The sequence below is a fragment of the Sinocyclocheilus anshuiensis genome, unplaced genomic scaffold (assembly GCF_001515605.1).
Source record: "Sinocyclocheilus anshuiensis isolate Anshui unplaced genomic scaffold, SAMN03320099.WGS_v1.1 scaffold884, whole genome shotgun sequence".
Lineage (NCBI taxonomy): Eukaryota > Metazoa > Chordata > Actinopteri > Cypriniformes > Cyprinidae > Sinocyclocheilus > Sinocyclocheilus anshuiensis.
Genome location: NW_015549614.1, coordinates 293,359 through 312,130, shown reverse-complemented (window position 1 = coordinate 312,130; position 18,772 = coordinate 293,359). Strand labels below are relative to the sequence as shown.

At 34.6% G+C, this 18,772-nt stretch overlaps 1 protein-coding gene across 1 annotated transcript in view; it reads left to right on the top strand.

The window, feature by feature from the left end:
* Nucleotides 1-18,772, top strand: part of LOC107659267 (transmembrane protein 132C-like) — a 150,932-nt gene that overhangs the window by 36,724 nt on the left and 95,436 nt on the right. The window contains exon 3 of the mRNA XM_016448150.1: nucleotides 10,465-10,608. Coding sequence (XP_016303636.1) covers nucleotides 10,465-10,608 — 144 coding nt within the window. The remainder of the gene's footprint in view (nucleotides 1-10,464; nucleotides 10,609-18,772) is intronic.

The window sequence follows — 18,772 nt, the reverse complement described above, 5'->3', positions numbered from 1 at the left end:
CCAAAGTAATCCATATGAATTGCGTGGTTTCCTCCAAGTGCCCTAAAGAGACACGATCGGCGACCGCTCTATATAATACTGTTTAAATTTAGACTTATATTCACATTCAAGAGACATTTGCACGCACATCATATTTGATATAGAAGCTCTCTGGGGTGAGTTCATTATCATACGAACCAATCAGAGCCGTTCAATGGCTCTGGAACCAATCAGGTTTAGTCAGTGTGTTGTTTGAAATTAAACACAAGTAAGGGCAAGTATTTTTTTTATTTTTTATTTTTTTCCATATATGATGTTTAAATCCTTGTGGGAATTTTAGAAATATATATTAGAAAATGTAAATTTAAGTTAAAACCGTAAAACCTAAAACATTGCTACCGTATTTTTTACGGTAAAATTCCGGCAACCACAGCTGCCGGTTTTTTACCGTAAATTTTACGGAATTTTTTTTACAGTGTATGCTTCTGTTTAGCATATTTCTTAGAAGTATAACTAAGCATATATTTAATACAAAAGTACTTCTAGCATACTTTTTAGAAATATATTAAAATGCAATTCAATATAGTTTTATTGCACTTCAAATAAGCATGTTGGGAATACAAATGTATTATAAACATACTACTTGAATTTCAAGTATATTTTTAATACATTTAATACTACGTCTTTTTCACCTGGGACTGTCGCCTTAGTTCATCATTTGTTTTAGTGTTAGGGAGAATCAAACTAAAAATAGAGATGCTACTAGCTACAAATTATTAACAAGCCATTTTTGTCATATTTTGAGCAAGTGAACTGAGGTGATCCTCGTTTGCTTCGTAATGCTTCAAATACCTAAAACCTTTTAGTTCATTTTCAGATTTTAATAAAATTTTGTATCCCAGATTTTCAATGTGGATTTAGATGTTTTGACCCTACTGTATAACATAATGTAACTTTTCTTATTAATTACAGTTTTTCTGTAAAAGATCTTTCACAACACAGCAAGTGCTGCCACAGATGACGAAACTACACCTTTTTAGTGAGCATAGCACTGCATTCAGAAGAAGTGCTGTCCTTAGTTTTATTCAGCGCATGTCCTTGATGTTTGATTCCTCTGCTTCAGGTGAGACTCCAGGAATGAGATGTTTGAATAGCTTTTTATTTGGCCTGTATGTGTGAACACACACACTCGTTGAGGAGACACTCAGCGCCTGAGCTTATGAGCTTGACACCAAGCGAAACTGCACCATCTTATCCTGAGATCTCTGTGCTCAGACAATCTCCAGGATCGGAAATATATCAATGCAGAATTTTGTTTTGCAGTCTGACAGTGTGCTGGCATTACAGGTGCTCTCTATTGGCCAAAGCAAGTCAGGAATACTATTAAAATACTGTTAAAATGCATGGAATTGCATTATTCTTACATGTCCAGTTGCAGGTTCAGTACAGTTGAAGCACTTTCTGTCTATAATACCTGGCGATGGATAGCTGTTAGCATCCCATGTTAAAAAAATGAGAAATGTTTGAAAAGAAAATAAATGTTGTAATGGTGGGTCCTGTTCGTGGGCTGCGTAGAAATCCAGCAGGATCAATGTAGTGTGATTCACGAACAAATGATTCCTTTGAGCTAGTTCTTTTAATGAATAAAAAGATAGGTAAGGAAAGAAAGTAAGGAAATACATTTATAACAAATAAAGGAAATATACATAATAAACTATTTATTGATTGATTGATTGATTTATTTATAATTGGTAATTTAATAATTTTACAATTATAAAAACATTATATATTTAATAATAATAATAATAATATAGTTAGGACCAACTATGTGTGTGTGTGTGTGTGTGTGTGTGTGTGTTTGTGTGGAGCAACATCATATACCATACAGGTTTTTGATGGAAAAAAATATATTGATATTACTTTATTGTGCGTTTGCGATTCCAGGTCTAATATAGGATATATTGGACACACACAGGGTCTTCTTATGAACTCAGTATTGAAAATTCTTGTTGTTCACTGTTCATGAACCGTACACTGTAAAAAATGACCGTGAATTTAACGGTAAAAGACTGTAAAAATGCTACAGTAAAAACCTGTTAAATGGTTAACGGTAAATTCCCCTACTATATACGGTGAAAAACTGTATTGGACATTACATGTATTGGACATTAATTTTACGGTAGTATACCGTTTTTGGAAGTTAAAAATACCTATTATACCTGTTATACAGTGAATAACCGTAAATTGACATTCCCAGAATTCCCTGCGTTACATTTCAAATTTGATGTTTTTTTGTTGAAATAACTGTTTCTTCTTAGTTTTTTCTTATCAGTTTTGTATATTAGGGTTGTGTGTTACACCTAATGTTGTTAAATGAATGTTTATTGCATTATTTCAGTTTCATGTGTGTTACCATGATGGTGTTTGGTGTTTGTGTGAATGACACTGTGCACCTTCTATGTTATTATTTAATAGCTGCTTGTGATGGGCTTTGGTTCATCATGTGACTTTCTCATCACCACCTGCATTTGGTGGTTATCAGTGTATTACAAAGGTACAAAACAGATTTCAGTACTTCAATAGGTTGGTATATTAACATTATATCAGTTAATTCAATTACGGTATTTAACTGTAAATTTAAGTTAAAACCGTAAAATCTAAAACGTTGCTACCATATTTTTTACGGTAAAATTCCGGCAACCACAGCTTTTACCGTAAATTTTACGGATTTTTTTTTACAGTGTATGCATGTGTTTAATCTGATTATTTTTGGTTATTGGTGATGTTATATAAATAAATAAGAAGCAGCCACAAACATTTGGACAATATTATAAAACTATTAGCTTTAGCCATTTATGGGGCAATATTTATCTGCTGAAGCGCATGAGTCACAGGTGCTGAATCAATTTCCTGCTAATGATTAGCCCTTTGAATTCTGGGTGGTTGAAAGGAGGTTCAGCTCACTGTATTAGCAATTCACATGCAAATTGAAGATTCGGAGCAATTTTGAGAAAAGATTAGAGTAAATATCTGTGTTTTAATGTAAATGTTCTGCAATAACATTGGGACGTATTCATGAAACCTGAGCATCACAAATTTCTGTGTAAATCGTTCATAAATCCATTCTCACATAAATGGAATTGATTTTGAATGGCTTTGCGAATGATTTACAGAGAGATATGTTTTGCTTGTGTTTCATGAATAAGGTCCATTGTGTCTTAGTAAAAGAACAGATCTGGGCTGAGCGTGAGTCTGTATAATGTCACACTAACGTTAAATCCTTTCCTTTTCGAATTTTGTGAGACCTGGCATTTGATTATATGAAAGAAAATGAACAAGAAAAACTAAAAAAAGAAAGAAAGAAGGTAAAGACACTTATTCAAAAGCTAAAGTGGAGTCTTGGAGATCTCAAATAATTGTAAACCAAGATTGCATTAAATGCTTTATATTTGAATTAGAATCAAATTAATTAATAAATTAATTATATTTTATATATACAGTAATTTATTAATATATTATATTATATTATATTATATTATATTATAGTTAATTGACAACTCTAATAATGTAAGTGCAGAGTTTAAGTTGGTGGAAATATTATTGTATTCGAAAATTCTTGTGTGACAAAGAAAATATTTAAGAGCATGAAAGTACGAGACAGAGAAAGACATCTGTGCTTTTTAGTGTGTATATCATGTAGGTCGTCACAGGTTAGTAGAGACGTACTTGTGCTTTGACAGGGATGTTGTGGTAGACATGATAAGGTCTATTTATGCACAGGTGCAAACACAAGCAAAGAAATTATTATATATATTTTTTTGTGAATGGACATTTATTTTGTCCTGGATATTCAGTATTGATTCTGTCAGAGGTAATAAATGAAAAAAATAAAATAAAATACACGACTTGTCCAACATAGAGAATTGAATAGGAAATGCAAAAGGGATGTTTGTGCTTTAATATAAAGATTCTCTGTGTTTGGTAATGCAGGAAACTCAGAAACATAAATGTGTCTACAAATAAATGCAGAATGTACTTTCTGTGTAATATTATGATACTTTCTGATCTCTAAGATTCATGCTTGCTTTCAGAAATTCCACTTTTTACTGCCTGTTTGTCAAATGCAATTACCTGTTCCCATTTTCAGTAGAATTCACTGAACCCTTCTCTAGACTATGAGAGCAGATGAAATTAATTTAGACGAATTCTGAATGCTCACTCTATGACGATCTCGCAATCTCTCAAACATCCACTGTTTACACAGAAAGAGGGATTTAATTGGCAAACCTTTCCATGCAGCAGCATATTTCTTACTCATTATAAGTCAAACGTTTGAATTACTAGTAAGTTCAGACACTGAGGTTTCAGACCCTGACGTTTGTTCTCAATACTGTAAATAGCAAATCACTGTACAACATCATGCTAGGGTATAGATTTTCAAAATGCAATGCAATTATACTGTAAATATAATATTTGAAGAATGTTTCAATAATGAAAGTCATGGGAATCAAAACAACATAAAAAAAAAATATTTAAATCTAAAAGCATTCTAGTGTTCCACAGAAGACAGAAAGTCATACAGGTTTAAACAACACTGTTAAAAAAATAAAAGAGTTTGATTAACTTACATTTTTGATTTGTCTTTTTGCTTTGACTCTTGCATGTAAATTGAATGTAGTTAGAATATTAAGTATCAACTTGTTTTATTGATAAGTTATTTGAACATAAACATTTTAGTTGGAATGTCTTTATCAAAGTTTATCAAAGCCTTTAAAGGTGTTCCCAGTCAAAAATGAGCTGTAACCATACACACCACCATAAAGATCTCTCCCACTGTAGGGAAAATGCTCTTCCTGGTCCACACACCATGCCTCTGTTGGGAGTACAACAGGTCAGGACAGTCGAGCTCCAATCAGACACTTGTGCATCAATTTTAAATACGATACAACAGATATTTATGAAATAGAAATGAGTGAATTACTGACTAAGTGTCACACCTCAAGGTTTCAGGGGCCTTTTTGATAATCTTTGGTGAAATGGATAGTATCAACGAGGGGGCTGTTGCTGAATTATTCATTCTTTATAGGTGGATTGGTATATTGCTCACTGATTGAATGAAGCAGAATATTATAATATTGTGTGTGTGTGTGTGTGTGTGTGTGTTTGTGTTTGTCTTTGTGTGCATGTGTGTGTTGGTTTTGAGGCTTAGAATTGGCCTGAATGTCCCCCCAAGGACAGTAAAACCTGAAATCAACTACTTTGCGTCAGCCAACATTCCCAGTGACGAATATAACTTAAATAGCAACTTAAAATATCAAAAACGTCTTTGTGAGAGTTAGGTTTAGGGTTTGGAGACACTGTCGTTGAAAAGTTAGGTGTTGATATTATATTGGTATTTTTGTGGAAACTGTAGTACTTTTTTTTCAGGATTTTTTTGTTATGAATAGAACGTTCAGAAGAACAGCATTTATTTGAAATAGAAAACATTTAAAATAAAAATATATATTTTTAATGGTAATATACATAAGCATATAAACAGTTGAGGTCAATGGAAAATGTTTATGAAAAACTAATTCTCATCTTTGGATAAAAGCATCTGCTAAATGCATAATGCCAAATGCAGATGTAAATTTAATGTAAATCTGAATCAGGTGCAATTTGTGGCAGTTTATGGTAATTATATTTAGAAGTTGATTTGCAATGATGATGGTGTTCAGGACAGTGACTCTGATCATCATAAAAAGCTGCTCTGAATAATTAAATCGTAAAAATGTCAAATGCCATTTCACACAGACAGATTTTATAGCCGGAGGTCAGCAGGTTGTTTGACCGCTAACAATGCTGTAACATTCATATCTTAAAAGCCTGATCAGAAATAAGACGTATTATACTCTGACTAGAAATCAGCTTTCATGCTGCTTAAAATTGTGATTCTGCAGAGGAGGCATTTGTGTATAAATTGCAGCAGTGTGTAATACATCATAGCATGAACAAGATGAACGGTTATCGATGCATGAATCATTTTCCACTTTTTTTTTTTTATTATATCCTGCATGTGAAATTGCTCACAGTAACATTAAGTTCCCTTCCGTCTTGCCTACATGGATCTGCTCTGCACTCTTACTGGTAGTCACTGCATCTACAGTAACACATATATCACTATTATTTCATTAGGACGATATAGTATAGTAGATGTTTTACCAATGCCTGATTTTTTGGAGGGGTGAAATGCACTTATATTTGATCCCAACTGCTGATTTGACATCACATAACAAATTTCCTTCAGTTTTTATGAAGCTCTTTGGTCGCTGCAGATGTGAGCACCCCTTAAAATGGCCATAGATTTGCATTCTTGTAGCACATCAGAGATCATGCTGTGTTTATGAGTGATCTATGTTCATGACACAGACAGAATAAATGAAGGAATCATCAACTTCATATTGGAAAAAGATTTATATGCTGAAATGAACAAGTGATGTAAATGATAAATGTGTATGTTTATCAAACAATCTGTCCTGCAGTAGAGTGGAAAGAGCGAGCGAGCGAGAGAGAGAGAAGATATAGCGAAACAGATTGACTTAACAAGATGTTGATTTACAGAGCAGACTGTGGAGTCACGCCCTGGGAACTCGGAAGCAGACAGAAAGAGCACACATACGCACAACTTCACCTCAGAAGTACACCAGCAAATCTAAGGAGATACGTATATTCCCTGATGAACATGCACATGCACAAAAACATCTGCCCTCAGCACAATGGAAAAACAAGAGAGTCACTTTGCCATAGATAGAACACTGACAACTACAAAGCAGAATCTTCCCCCATTTAACATCCTCAGTCACCCCTCGTTGCCCTTCTGTTGACTTTCATAGATGTCACCACTGTTACAGAGCGTCTGCCAAGTGAGTGTCTCTCTGTCTGGCCTGACAGGAGACGGCGGGGGATCCGTGTTGTTGTAATGTCTGGGGTCTCCCCAGACACATTACAACAACACGGATCCCCCGCATCACTGAGTTTCCTAGATTTATCAGGGCTGAAATGCTGACTTTTATGGATGCTTTGGATGCACTGGAATTAACTTGATGTGGTTTTGTGAGGTCAGTGTGGGATTGTGCAACTTTTTGGGATTTCTTCTGTTTCATCTATATTTGGAAGTTAGCGCTCTGTTCTTTTAGTATGTTTCTTAGTCTTTATTTCATGAATAGTGTATCAATTAAAACTTGCTTAGATACAAAAACAAAACGTTTTTTTCCCCTCATTTCTTTATTGCAAGTATATTGGTCATTAGTGACCTGATTTGTGCAATAGTATAGAAAATATGTATTTGGGTTACACAAAATTTGTTCAAAACCCGATTGATTCAAGAAGGAGTCAGCCATGGAATTCTTCACTGAAATTATTTGTTCAAAAGTGCATGTTCATTCGGGAATTAAAGGCAGAAGATGTTCCAGTGGCTTTGTTTAGAACTATTTTTGTTGAAGTTGAAAAAATGGGCAAAATAAAAGGCAATGTTGTGTTTAAACGCAAGTTACTCAATAATTACTTCTTGTTTATTTAACTGCTGAATGAATTTTTGTGTTGTGTAAACTGCTATGAGGTGATCAACCACTCGATTGTGAGTGTGATACTGCTAATTATAAGTTTATTATTATGGTATCTATTACTTTATCAGAAATTGTTTGTGTTTCAATTGTAAATGACTATAGTCTGGTTAGTTAAGCTATTTCAGTGTAACCATGGTGAACGTGCATGTGTGCAGCGTGAGTCACTAACTCACAGGCAGGGGACCGCCAGAGAGGGGCTCCCAGGAGCACTCAGACACAAGACTTATTGAATGTTATGCTGGTGTTTTTATTTTCTCATACTGTTACCTCGGGAGCAACTTCCCATCTCACTTATCTCATCATTATGTATGGAGGAATCCACACGAGAGAGCGAGAGGAGCACAAATAGGTGAAGCATTAATAATTCTATGAAAGAAAGCTTCATGAGGGGTGCTGTTGCTTTCCATTTAGTTTTGTTCACACTCCTTTTATTCACATTTAATCCTCAAATTTGCATCCTTTATTATGGTAAAATGGGGGGAAAACAACAATACATTATAGATCAGATATATGTTCACTTCTGGCAGTAAATATTGGTTTATTTTGGCAAATTAGTCATTGCTGGTTTGTGCGTTTGTACAGAAATGTTTGAAATCTTGTGAGTTTCATTTTTTTTTTATCTCTTCACATTCAGCTTTAACACTGTTGGTTCTTGTTAGGCGAGGTAAAGGCACTTTAAGTTCATTTGTATAAGCATTAGGTTTCAACCTGAAAATGTAAAAATAGTCTGTTACAATCTGCATGGGTTTAGCATGTTCTTGTACTGTGATCAAATGTGAGCTGCAGACCATTTTTTAAAGGAGTTGTAGAGTATGCAAAAGCATCAGCTGCAGACTCGGGTTCAGCCACAGGGGTATTATGCTTCTGCCGAGAATATGTTACTCTTGTAATGAATTGATCTACTGTGACACCACAGTCTGCCACCCTTTAAACTTTAAGCATGTTGGTCAGAGACCAACTGCAGATTTAGGGACAGTTTTCCTTTGCCCTAGTCTTTCGAGACGGGAGAGTAAAGATAAATGTTAGCAAACTATAGCACGACGCTCATATTTGTTGATATATCCTGTTCTCAGAACTAACAAATTGAATGAAGCACTGTGTGCTCGAACAAACGCGCATTGACGCCCAATGGTGAAACCAATTATGAATCATAGGACCGGTCTGCAAGGATCAGAGGAGGCTAGTAATGAGGGATGTGTGGCCAAGCTAGACCTCTCTCATTTCGGGTCCCTCTCCATCTGTTATCTCCCCTGGGTCAATTATGGCCCCCTGTCACATGCTAATGCGGTCCCACCCCCAACCGAGTCTTTTGATTGGCTGTTTGCCGGACATTTGTCATCCTATTACCGGCTTGTGGTCGGCCCGTACCTCTGTTGCTCTCTACCTCTGCTGGCCTTGAGCGGTTCCGAGCACGGGGAGAATGGAATCTATTCAAGCTCACATCCACTCTGCTTTTTCATTACCAATGACACGCTGGTGTGTCTGGGTGAATTGGCCTAAATTCTCCGCCTTTCTCCCCAGTAGCTCTTTCAGTTTGACTATTATTCCTTTGTATGTTTTTTTCTGTGTGCACCGTATTGGATTATTGGATCCTACTAGTCACTGAAACTCTTAAGGCCATTGTGCACAGTACATGTTAACCATGAGTTCCCGCTTTATTTTCACTGGGAAAAAGAGTTGGCACACAACAGCATGCATGGCAAAAAAAATAAATAAATAAAAAAATTAAATAAAATGTATAATGAAACAATCAAGGGAAACACCTGGGACAAATTAAACATGGGAAAGGAAGGCACATGAGGAGCAAAACAACCACAAAACGGAACAGAGTCTGACAGTGACACTGAAGACTGGAGTAAAGACTAAATTACATTTAAAAATATATTAAAACAGAAAACAGTTATTTAAAATTGCAATAATTTTTCACAATATTACAATATTTACTATAGGCTATTTTTGATTAAATAAATGCAGCCTTGGTGGGCATAAGAGTCTTCAACGTGAAACAACAATAAATGAAGCATGTAACATAAAAAAATATTACTGACCTCAAACTTGTGCGTATTTGTACATTCATTTTGAGAATTGTTTTACCAAAATTATTTTCATACTCTACATTATAATGTTGTGATGCCTGAATTCATGGAATTTGTAGTGATTAATTTTAGTTATTAATAAAATGCATGTCATTTTATTAATTTTATTTTATATATTAATAAAATGCATTTATCTGCATGTGTCAGAATGTTATTTTTTATCTTAATTTGGTCATAAGATCATTCAAAAGTGATTTTATTTATAGTGAGTAAAATGAGATTTAACTCTGAGTAGATTATCCACAACTCAAGTGGTGGATACACAATCTGCTACAGGCTCTACTTAACTATGAGAGCTCTTGAGCTGGCAAAAAATGAAAGCTTATAATAGTTATAATCAGGTGTCTGGTTAAATGCTCAATATGAATGTGGATGGTTCTCCAGTAGGCCATAGAGGAGAGACTAAAGCACTTCAGCAGTTGCAGGACTCAGTCAGCTCCATAGAAATATCTCATTTAGTGTAATGCAGAGAGAGATAGTGGAGAGCGATAGGTCCTGTAGAAAGTGGTCCGCACAGTTGACACAGTTGTTAATCTGCTGGCATAAGTGAATGCTTTGGAAATGGAAAGTGCTGTAATAACTACACAGATGCCTTAACTGGGCTTTTTTTGCATTGGCCCTTATGCATGTACATTAAAAGATGATGCCGGATTCAACCAGTGTAACACTCAGTAATGTCAAAAATGCTTAAAGAAGCATTCAGCTTTCTGAATGATATTTGCTTTTGGGATGTATTTACTGTAGTGCATTGATGTTTCTCTTTTTTGTCTTTCTCTACACTGTAGGGTGAAGTTAAAAGATGGAGTGGCGTTCCTTGGCGCTCGACCCAGTAACCCAACACTCTGGATGGTTAGTCAAGATGTAAGAACAGAAGGTCACAGGATTGTGACCCTGCATTGTCGCCGTAAGGAGTCTAGCTATGGACAGAGGTCAGTTACCATAAACTAGTCCATCCTCAGTTTCAACTGAAGTTTGTCCTGGTAATGTATTTATAAAGAATTTGAGTGCTTCAGATATTGTTGTTCCTCTCAGCTTTGTCTATTACAGTTTTTTTTTATTTGCTTTGGTACTATTTTCACAAGCAACTGTTAAATAATAATAATAAAAAAAAACTTTTAGTACTAATATCACAACAGATCATCAAAACATTTCAGCTTATTTTCAATTGTCTTAGTACAATATTTAGCAATTTGTGAACATACAGCAGGATACAAGGGAGAGGAACTGATCAGAGATGGATGGAAACAGATGGCATTGCTATCTGCACATTACATAAGGGATAATGTACATCCAGCCGGTTGTTATCGCAGAATAACCCCCGACAGGGTGATCAGGACCCCGACGCGAAGCAGTTGCGAGCAAGCAGCAAGTTCAAGCTAGACAGACATTTAAGGGATACGGTGCAGTCATACCACTTATTACACAACATTTCACCACATAAATAATTATGTGATAAAAGATATTGATTTAAGAGAAAACTGTTTTAAAATTTTACCAGTTTGTTAGTTATCTTATAATCCATTACAGTGTACAAAACAATCATCGTGCAAGTGTATTTTTTAACATGACAATCATTGCCTGTATTTCTGTAATTATTTCAGCAACAAAGGTGATTTGAAACCACTGATCTATATATAATGTTCTCTATTATAGATCAGTGTTTGAAACATGTATCTTGCATTGTTTACTTTTGAATGAACTGATTGTTAAAAGAACCAAATCGAAAAAAAGATCATGCTGTTGTGTTTTGGTGATTAAATCAAATGCTCTCAATATATATTACAATAATCTTATGTTTTGAAACAATGATTGTGTTGATTGACAACATGTATAATTGTAATGAAAGCATGAGATCAGTTTTTAAAAGAATGACTAGTGATGTTACAAGTGTGATCAGTTTGGATTTTTGTACTAAGAGTTTTGAAAATATACACCTTACTTGTGAAAATAGAACCAAAGCGGGGGAAAAAAACAGTAACATGTACAGTACTTATCTAATAAGGTCCTCACTCAAAATTTGGAAAAAACGAGGCAGCTCATTAGAGATGTTTTTATTCTTTCACTGCAGACAGAGCAGGACCTTTGTAGTGTTGTAATATCTCCCAAAAAAAATAATTAGGCCACTTAAGCGAGACTGTGAATGTATGAGTGTGTTTCTTCAATTATGGGCACTTTTGGTCCTGTGGACCTTTAAAAAATCTGGAAAAAAGTGTAAAAAGTGTCTTAAAACACTTTTCACACTCTAGTTTTATTTCATTGGTTTCATCTCAAGCTCTTTACTAAATCTGTTGTTTCATTGGTAAACAAGTACACACATTTTTTGAGAAAAAAAATATTTAGATGAAAAATTAAAGGGCAGCCACAGTTTTTGAAAAATTAATACAAATCATTTTTACACAATAAATATTGACATGGTTTATTTTTATTTCACTGTTTGTTCGATTGTCAGTTAATAATTCATATTTTTATCATTTTTATCATTATAATTTTCATATTTTTAGATTGAAAGTCTGGCTCTGGAACAAGGGTAAAACAATAAAGAGTTTCAGTGTGACAATAAAGAAAAAAAAAAGTTTAACTTTTTTAGTTTTAATAAAATGTTTAATAAGATGTTTTACATCTTTAAATTAAGTTAAGTTTTCAGAAGTGTCCGAATTCCTTTTGGGGTCACTATACATGTTTAATGTGTTTAAATAAAGATTTTCTTCAACTCATCAAATAGTAATATTGGGATTAGGATAACTGGACATCAACAGAGATATTAAAGGAAGGATTTTAATACCATGCGATGGACTTAAGAGTGTGCTTTGGAATAGACTTTGAAGTTGTTAAAAGCTGTCAAAGAAATATATGCAGCAGATACGTAAAGCCAAAGTGCTTCATTTCCATTCTGCTCGTGTCATCAAGCAGAAATGCAAAAACAATGACTGTTGTCGAGTTTCTCCAATAGGAATAGGAGAAAATATTATAACACTCTTCAGCTTTAAACATCAAATCTGAGGGAGTTAGGATCAATTGCTGTTTAAACTGAATTTAGACAGCATTTCAACTCTTATGCCAAGCCTAACTGAGCATATTAATCTTACCCGATAGGAAATGGTTAACAGCGCATCTCACTTTTTCCTTCCTGTTAGAATTAGTGACCCAAGCGGGTCTTCGTCCAAAAGTTGTTTCGTTCATTTCCGAGTCTTATTTGCATGCTCAAACTAATCTGGAAAATAGGAAAGCGTGTTGATGGATGCAGAAGGAAAAAACGCGCTGGTCGTAGTTAAGTGTGGATTTGCAGTCTTGTGTGTCATCATACTCTTAATCGCATTTCTCCACAGATCTGGAAATAGCAATAATGAACTGAGCTCTGCACTGACAGGTGTAATTTTCCGCATTAAATGCGGTTGGGTGGAAGTCTGTAAACTTGAAAGATTAAGCCCAGTGTTATCATGAAGCTCAGTGTGGCACCACATAAATGAAACGCCTAAGTAAACAGGCCTTTTGCATAGCAGTATGCACCTTCTCTGTGTCAGAACTGTTATTTATTTCTCTCTCTCTCTCTCTCTCGCTCTCTTTCTCTCTTTTTTCTTTTCACCAAAGCAGAGTATAAACATACTGAAAGATGGTCTCCTCTAGTTTGTTTGAATGTTTTTTACATTAAATCGATCAAAAAAAAATATTTCAGAAATGTTCTTTTGAACGTTGTTCATTCTGGAAAAAAGTATCAGTTTCCACAAATATAGTAAACAGCACAGTTGATAATTTGATAATAATAAGAAATAATTATTGAGCAGCAAATGATTTCTAAAGGATCATGTGACACTGAAGACTGGAGTAATGATGCTAAAAATTCAGCTTTGCCATAATAGGCATACATTATATTTTATATTTATAGGATTCAATTTGTGGGAAAACTGTAGTAATGTTGAATTCTTGCTGCTTGAATTGAGGCGGGAAATCGGTGTCTATGAGCTAAAACACAACAGTGATAGTGATATAAATATATTTCAAAGCAATTCTTTGTGTTTCCCGTTTGTTCTCTAAGCTGTTTAGAGGTTGTATTGAAGATTATGGCTGAACCTAAATAGAGCCACAAACTCAGTCCCTTATTAGTCAGCTTATTAAAACTTAATTATTAAAATACTTTGCCCATGTATTGTAGATCATGCTTAATTATCAGAATTGTCCACTCAAAAACATGTCATTATTAGGCATCATGTTCTTTCACACCTGTATAACTTACTTTCTACCATGTAAAAAGGTTGTATATGCTGGCTGCTATTATAGTGTACAAGTCATGTGGACTTTTTTTATGGGAAATAGCAGCCGAGATATTCTCTGCAAAGTCTCCTTTTGTGCTTCAGAAAAAAAAAGAAAGTCATACAGGTTTGGAACAACATGGTGATGAGTAAATGATTTCCTTAATGTAAGATTATCAAATTTGAAAAGTCTATTTAGTGTTCATGTAGTAGTAGTTCATGTCAAAATTTTCATGTAGTAGTTGTTTTTTTATGTTTAAAGTTGCAAGGTTTCAAGTGGCTGCTAAACATTGTGCTTACACATGTTTACATGCCAAAGTCTAATCAATCCACTAAATAAATAATACAATCTAAAAGTAAAAATCACACAAACAAACAGAAATTTGCCATCGCTTAATTTGATATTGTGAAATTGAATGGAATATTAACTGAGTTACCCAGCTGCCTTTGTTAGGGAGTCCCTACAGTAGTCATGTCACATGACATATTTCTGCTTAATCCAATCTGGCATTGATCTAAGACCAGGAGTTTAGGACTAAATAAAGCATGTTAGCTTTAATCTAGGTCTTCTGGGACGTCCAGAGCTCTAATCTCTCCAGCTGGCTCAGGCATTCTTAAAGACAAAAGAAGCACCACTAAGCTTACTGTGTATGATCCATTTCCCTCTTTCATCTGGCTCCTTTCTCACTTTCCCTTATTGCTTGAGCTATTCCCTTGGTCTGTTTCTTATGTTTCTTTCTACTCTTTCATTCTCTGTTAAATTCCAGCACACTTTATAGATATCCAGGGGCTAATTTACTAAACAGTTGCTCCACCTTTGTCTCATTCATTAACCACCCACAATGCAGTTTAACCAGACGCTCTTTGCACCGGTATAGTGCTGCACTGTGGGTATTTAAATCAAGTCATTGCCTTTTCAGCCCAAACACATTTAAAAGAGATGTTCTATTGATCACTGCAGCAGTAATCAATCAAATGAAAATCAAATGATGGAGAAGAGCATCAACTGGCAATGTTTATGCAGATGCACACTGTAGCTGAGCACACATTAGCCATATAATTCTATATGTATCATATTTAATGCATTGGTCAAAACATTATTAATCTGGGGCCAGTTGCTTAAACGTATTCTCTGTGTTAAGACAGTGTCTTAAGACTAGTCTGGCCAACTAGCAGTTAGCCAAGCTGTAATCTTATTTTTTGGATTCAGTGTAGACTAATCTACGTTTTTATGTAACATAATTAAATACATATGACCAGTCTGAAAGAAAAATATTTTTCTTTAAAAATAAATACAGTCTAATATATTGAATACTTAAAGTGTATTTATTTAAATCTTCATTGTAATGTAGTATGCCCACCACATTTAAAAGTGATCATCAAATAATTTGATTAAATTAAATCATTTTCTGAAATATTTTACCAAGATTTATTAAGAGAAAATGTATATTCGTTTTTATATACTGTACATAGCCTGCTCTGATTTTCACAATAAAAATGTGTTTTATTACGATAATTTTATTTGTATAAAATAAAATATTTATAATACTTATAATATTATTCATGTGATACATTTCATACACTACCATTCAACACTTTTAGTGTTTTTGAAAGAAGTCTCTTATACGCACCAAGGCTGCACTTATTTGATCAGAAATATGATAACAACAGTAATATTGTGATATAGTATTACAATTTAAAATAACCTTTTTGTAATTTAATATATTTTCAAATGTAATTTACTACATTTATTTTTTAAATGTCATTTTAAATTTATATAAATGCAAAGCTGAATTACTCCAGTCTTCAGTGTCACATAATCCTTCATAAATCATTTTAATATGCTGATATTTATTTTGATCTATTGTTTTTGTCCACAATGCAAATTTAAAAGGTTCTTTTATTAACAGAAAAAATAATTAAATTAATAGAAATGCTTCAAAAATGCATTATTTGTTTTATTTTTTTTTTTTATGTTTTAGATGTTATGGTCAGTAAATTACCATAAAAGCCTGATGTATCAAATAAATACCTAAGACTCCATTCCCACTTACAAAATTGGGATTTACGATGTGCAAATTGCATTGTGATCATGTTTGTATCATTTCCTTTAGTGAATCGTGCTCCAAACCAACCCAGACAGCATTTCCAAGTAAATGATGCTATCAGCAGAGACTATTCATTTATAGTGAATTTGCCCCATTGTCATTCTCCCATTCTGTTTTTCTCACTTCTCTTTCATCTCTTCTCTTTCTCATTACTCCAGTGTTGGATCAGTTTCCATCACCATGTCATCCAGTTTCTGCTTTCTTCAATATTCCTTGCATTTTGTCATTCTCTTCATCACTGATGGAGGGACAAGGTCCTGGTGTGGATGGACGACGGGGCAGGTTGATCCGCTCCGGCTTCCACCTCTTTTCCTTTATTACATTCTCCTGTTCTTTGTGGGGGAAATTTGATTAGGTGTGCTATTACCTTCGGTGGGCACCTTTCACCCTGCCATTTATGAAAGGCGTTACTGGAGAATAAGAGCTACTGTCAGGCAGACAGAGACAGAGAGAGAAATAGTGGGAAGAAATGAGATTGCATCACGTATACAGAGACAAAAGGAATGGATGACATGAGGAAAAGGAAGAAAGAAGGGATGTGGTGGTGTGTTTGCCTACAGTCAGCAGCTTTTGCTGCTCTACAGGGTGGTGTGTGCCATGTACGTTTGTTGAATCTGTCTGTTGCACTGGCAGCTTTTGTTTGTTCGAGGAAGGTCAGAGCAATTTTGAGTTATGAACAAGAGTTCACCGTCTCTTTTAGCAGTGCAGATTGCCAGGGGCGTCCCGCAGACACATGAAACCTCATGCACACATACCGTAGACAGAGTTTGACTTTGGTGAAGCTGAATCAGAAGCAGCATGTGTAGCACGAAAAGCTGGATTTACACAGGCCTTTAAAGCTCAGAGACGGTGTAAATGTTCTTATACAAGAATCAGAATTGTGGGACACAAGACACAATCTAGATCTATCCATCTATCTATCTATCTATCTATCTATCTATCTATCTATCTATGCATGTGCCTTTGTAGTCTTTAATCTTTAATTCTCTTTCAAATTTTTTTATCCAATTTTTCTTTAGTACTCAGAAATCTCTAAACACCCAAGAGGAGAATTGGACTGTCACTGCGGATTCTTGTTTTTACATAAGTCTAAAGTTATATTGATCCTCTAGGTGATGTTAAAAATATGAGAAAAATGAGAAAAATTCTATTTTAATGCTGTTGTGTTTTATAGAGAAACTTTGCGCTCGCTTTAGTGTTTTGTCAGCTGTTATTCTCTTTCAAATTTTTTTATCCAATTTTTCTTTAGTACTCAGAAATCTCTAAACACCCAAGAGGAGAATTGGACTGATTCTTGTTATTCTTGTTTTTACATAAGTCTAAAGTTATATTGATCCTCTAGGTGATGTTAAAAATATGAGAAAAATTCTATTTTAATGGTGTTGCGTTTTATAGAGAAACTTTGCGCTCGCTTTAGTGTTTTGTCAGCTGTTTCTTTTTCTTGTTTTTTCTGGGAAGTCTGTGAATTTTGGTCTAGTTTTAGTCAATTGAAACATCTCAGTCATGCTGCGTAATGGTTATACTGATAATCACAATTTAGCTTAAAATCATATTACTGATCATGACTGTTGTTATTTGAGAAATTATTGCACTTTTACCTATAAGCACACACATGGTTTATTTGACCTCATCTAGTTTCCTGATTTATTATATTATCAGAAATATAAACATCTATGAGACAGTGGGTCTTTTATTAGTCATCTTTGATAGGTCAACTATTTTACTCTGTGTCTCTAAGACAAATTAAAGGGGTCATGACATGAGAAACCAAATTTCCCTTGATCTTTTGACATAGAAGAGGTCATTGTATACTTTTTACACCCTGCAAGTTTCATAACTTAAAATGTCCTCATCATCAATAAAAAAGCATTAACGTAATAACCCTTAGAAAACGGCTCGTTTTGGACGTCACCTGGGCACAGTCGTTTGCATAAGACAGCTATGCCTATTTTTGTATCATCGCATCGTTGTCACGCTCACAGGTGTTCAGTCGACAATAAGGTAAGATTGCGATGCCAGGCAGACGACGTGTCGTTCCTGGCTGTGGAAAAACAGGAAGTTTGTAGACGCTGCCGAAGGATCCCGACGTCAGAGAAAAATGGATTCAGTTTATTTTAAGCGAACGTCCCAGTCACCTCAGTGCTAATTTACACGTGTGTTCAGTACATTTAAACAAATCGCAGTATGATGCTGGCTTTACCAAAATACTTTTGCTCAAAGATCAGGCCGTGCCAACTGTTCTGGACTAGGGTTGTGCCGATAGACGATAGTATCGCGTATCGACGATAGTCAGAGATATCGACGATAGCAGGCTCATTCTCCTATTAATGTATTAAATAATAATAATAATAATAATAATAATAATAATAATAATAATAAGTTTAATTTATATAGCGCCTTTCCAAAGCTCAAGGACGCTGCACAATGACAAAAGCAATAAACAATCATGTTATACATAGATGGACATGACATTTGCCAAGTCCAGAACGTGCGGTTGCAGTTGCATACCACAGTAATAATACAGTATCATAATCACAAAAAAAAAAAAGAACAGCATTTATTTGAAATAGAAATTTTGTGTGACATTATAAATGTCTTTACTGTCACTTTTGATCAATTTAATGTGTATGAAGTTATTCATTTATTAAGAAAAAAAAAAGATTCTGCCCCAAAACTTTTCGAATCGTTTCTGGTAAATGCACACCTGACTCTAGATCAGTTCGAGCGGAAGTAGCAAG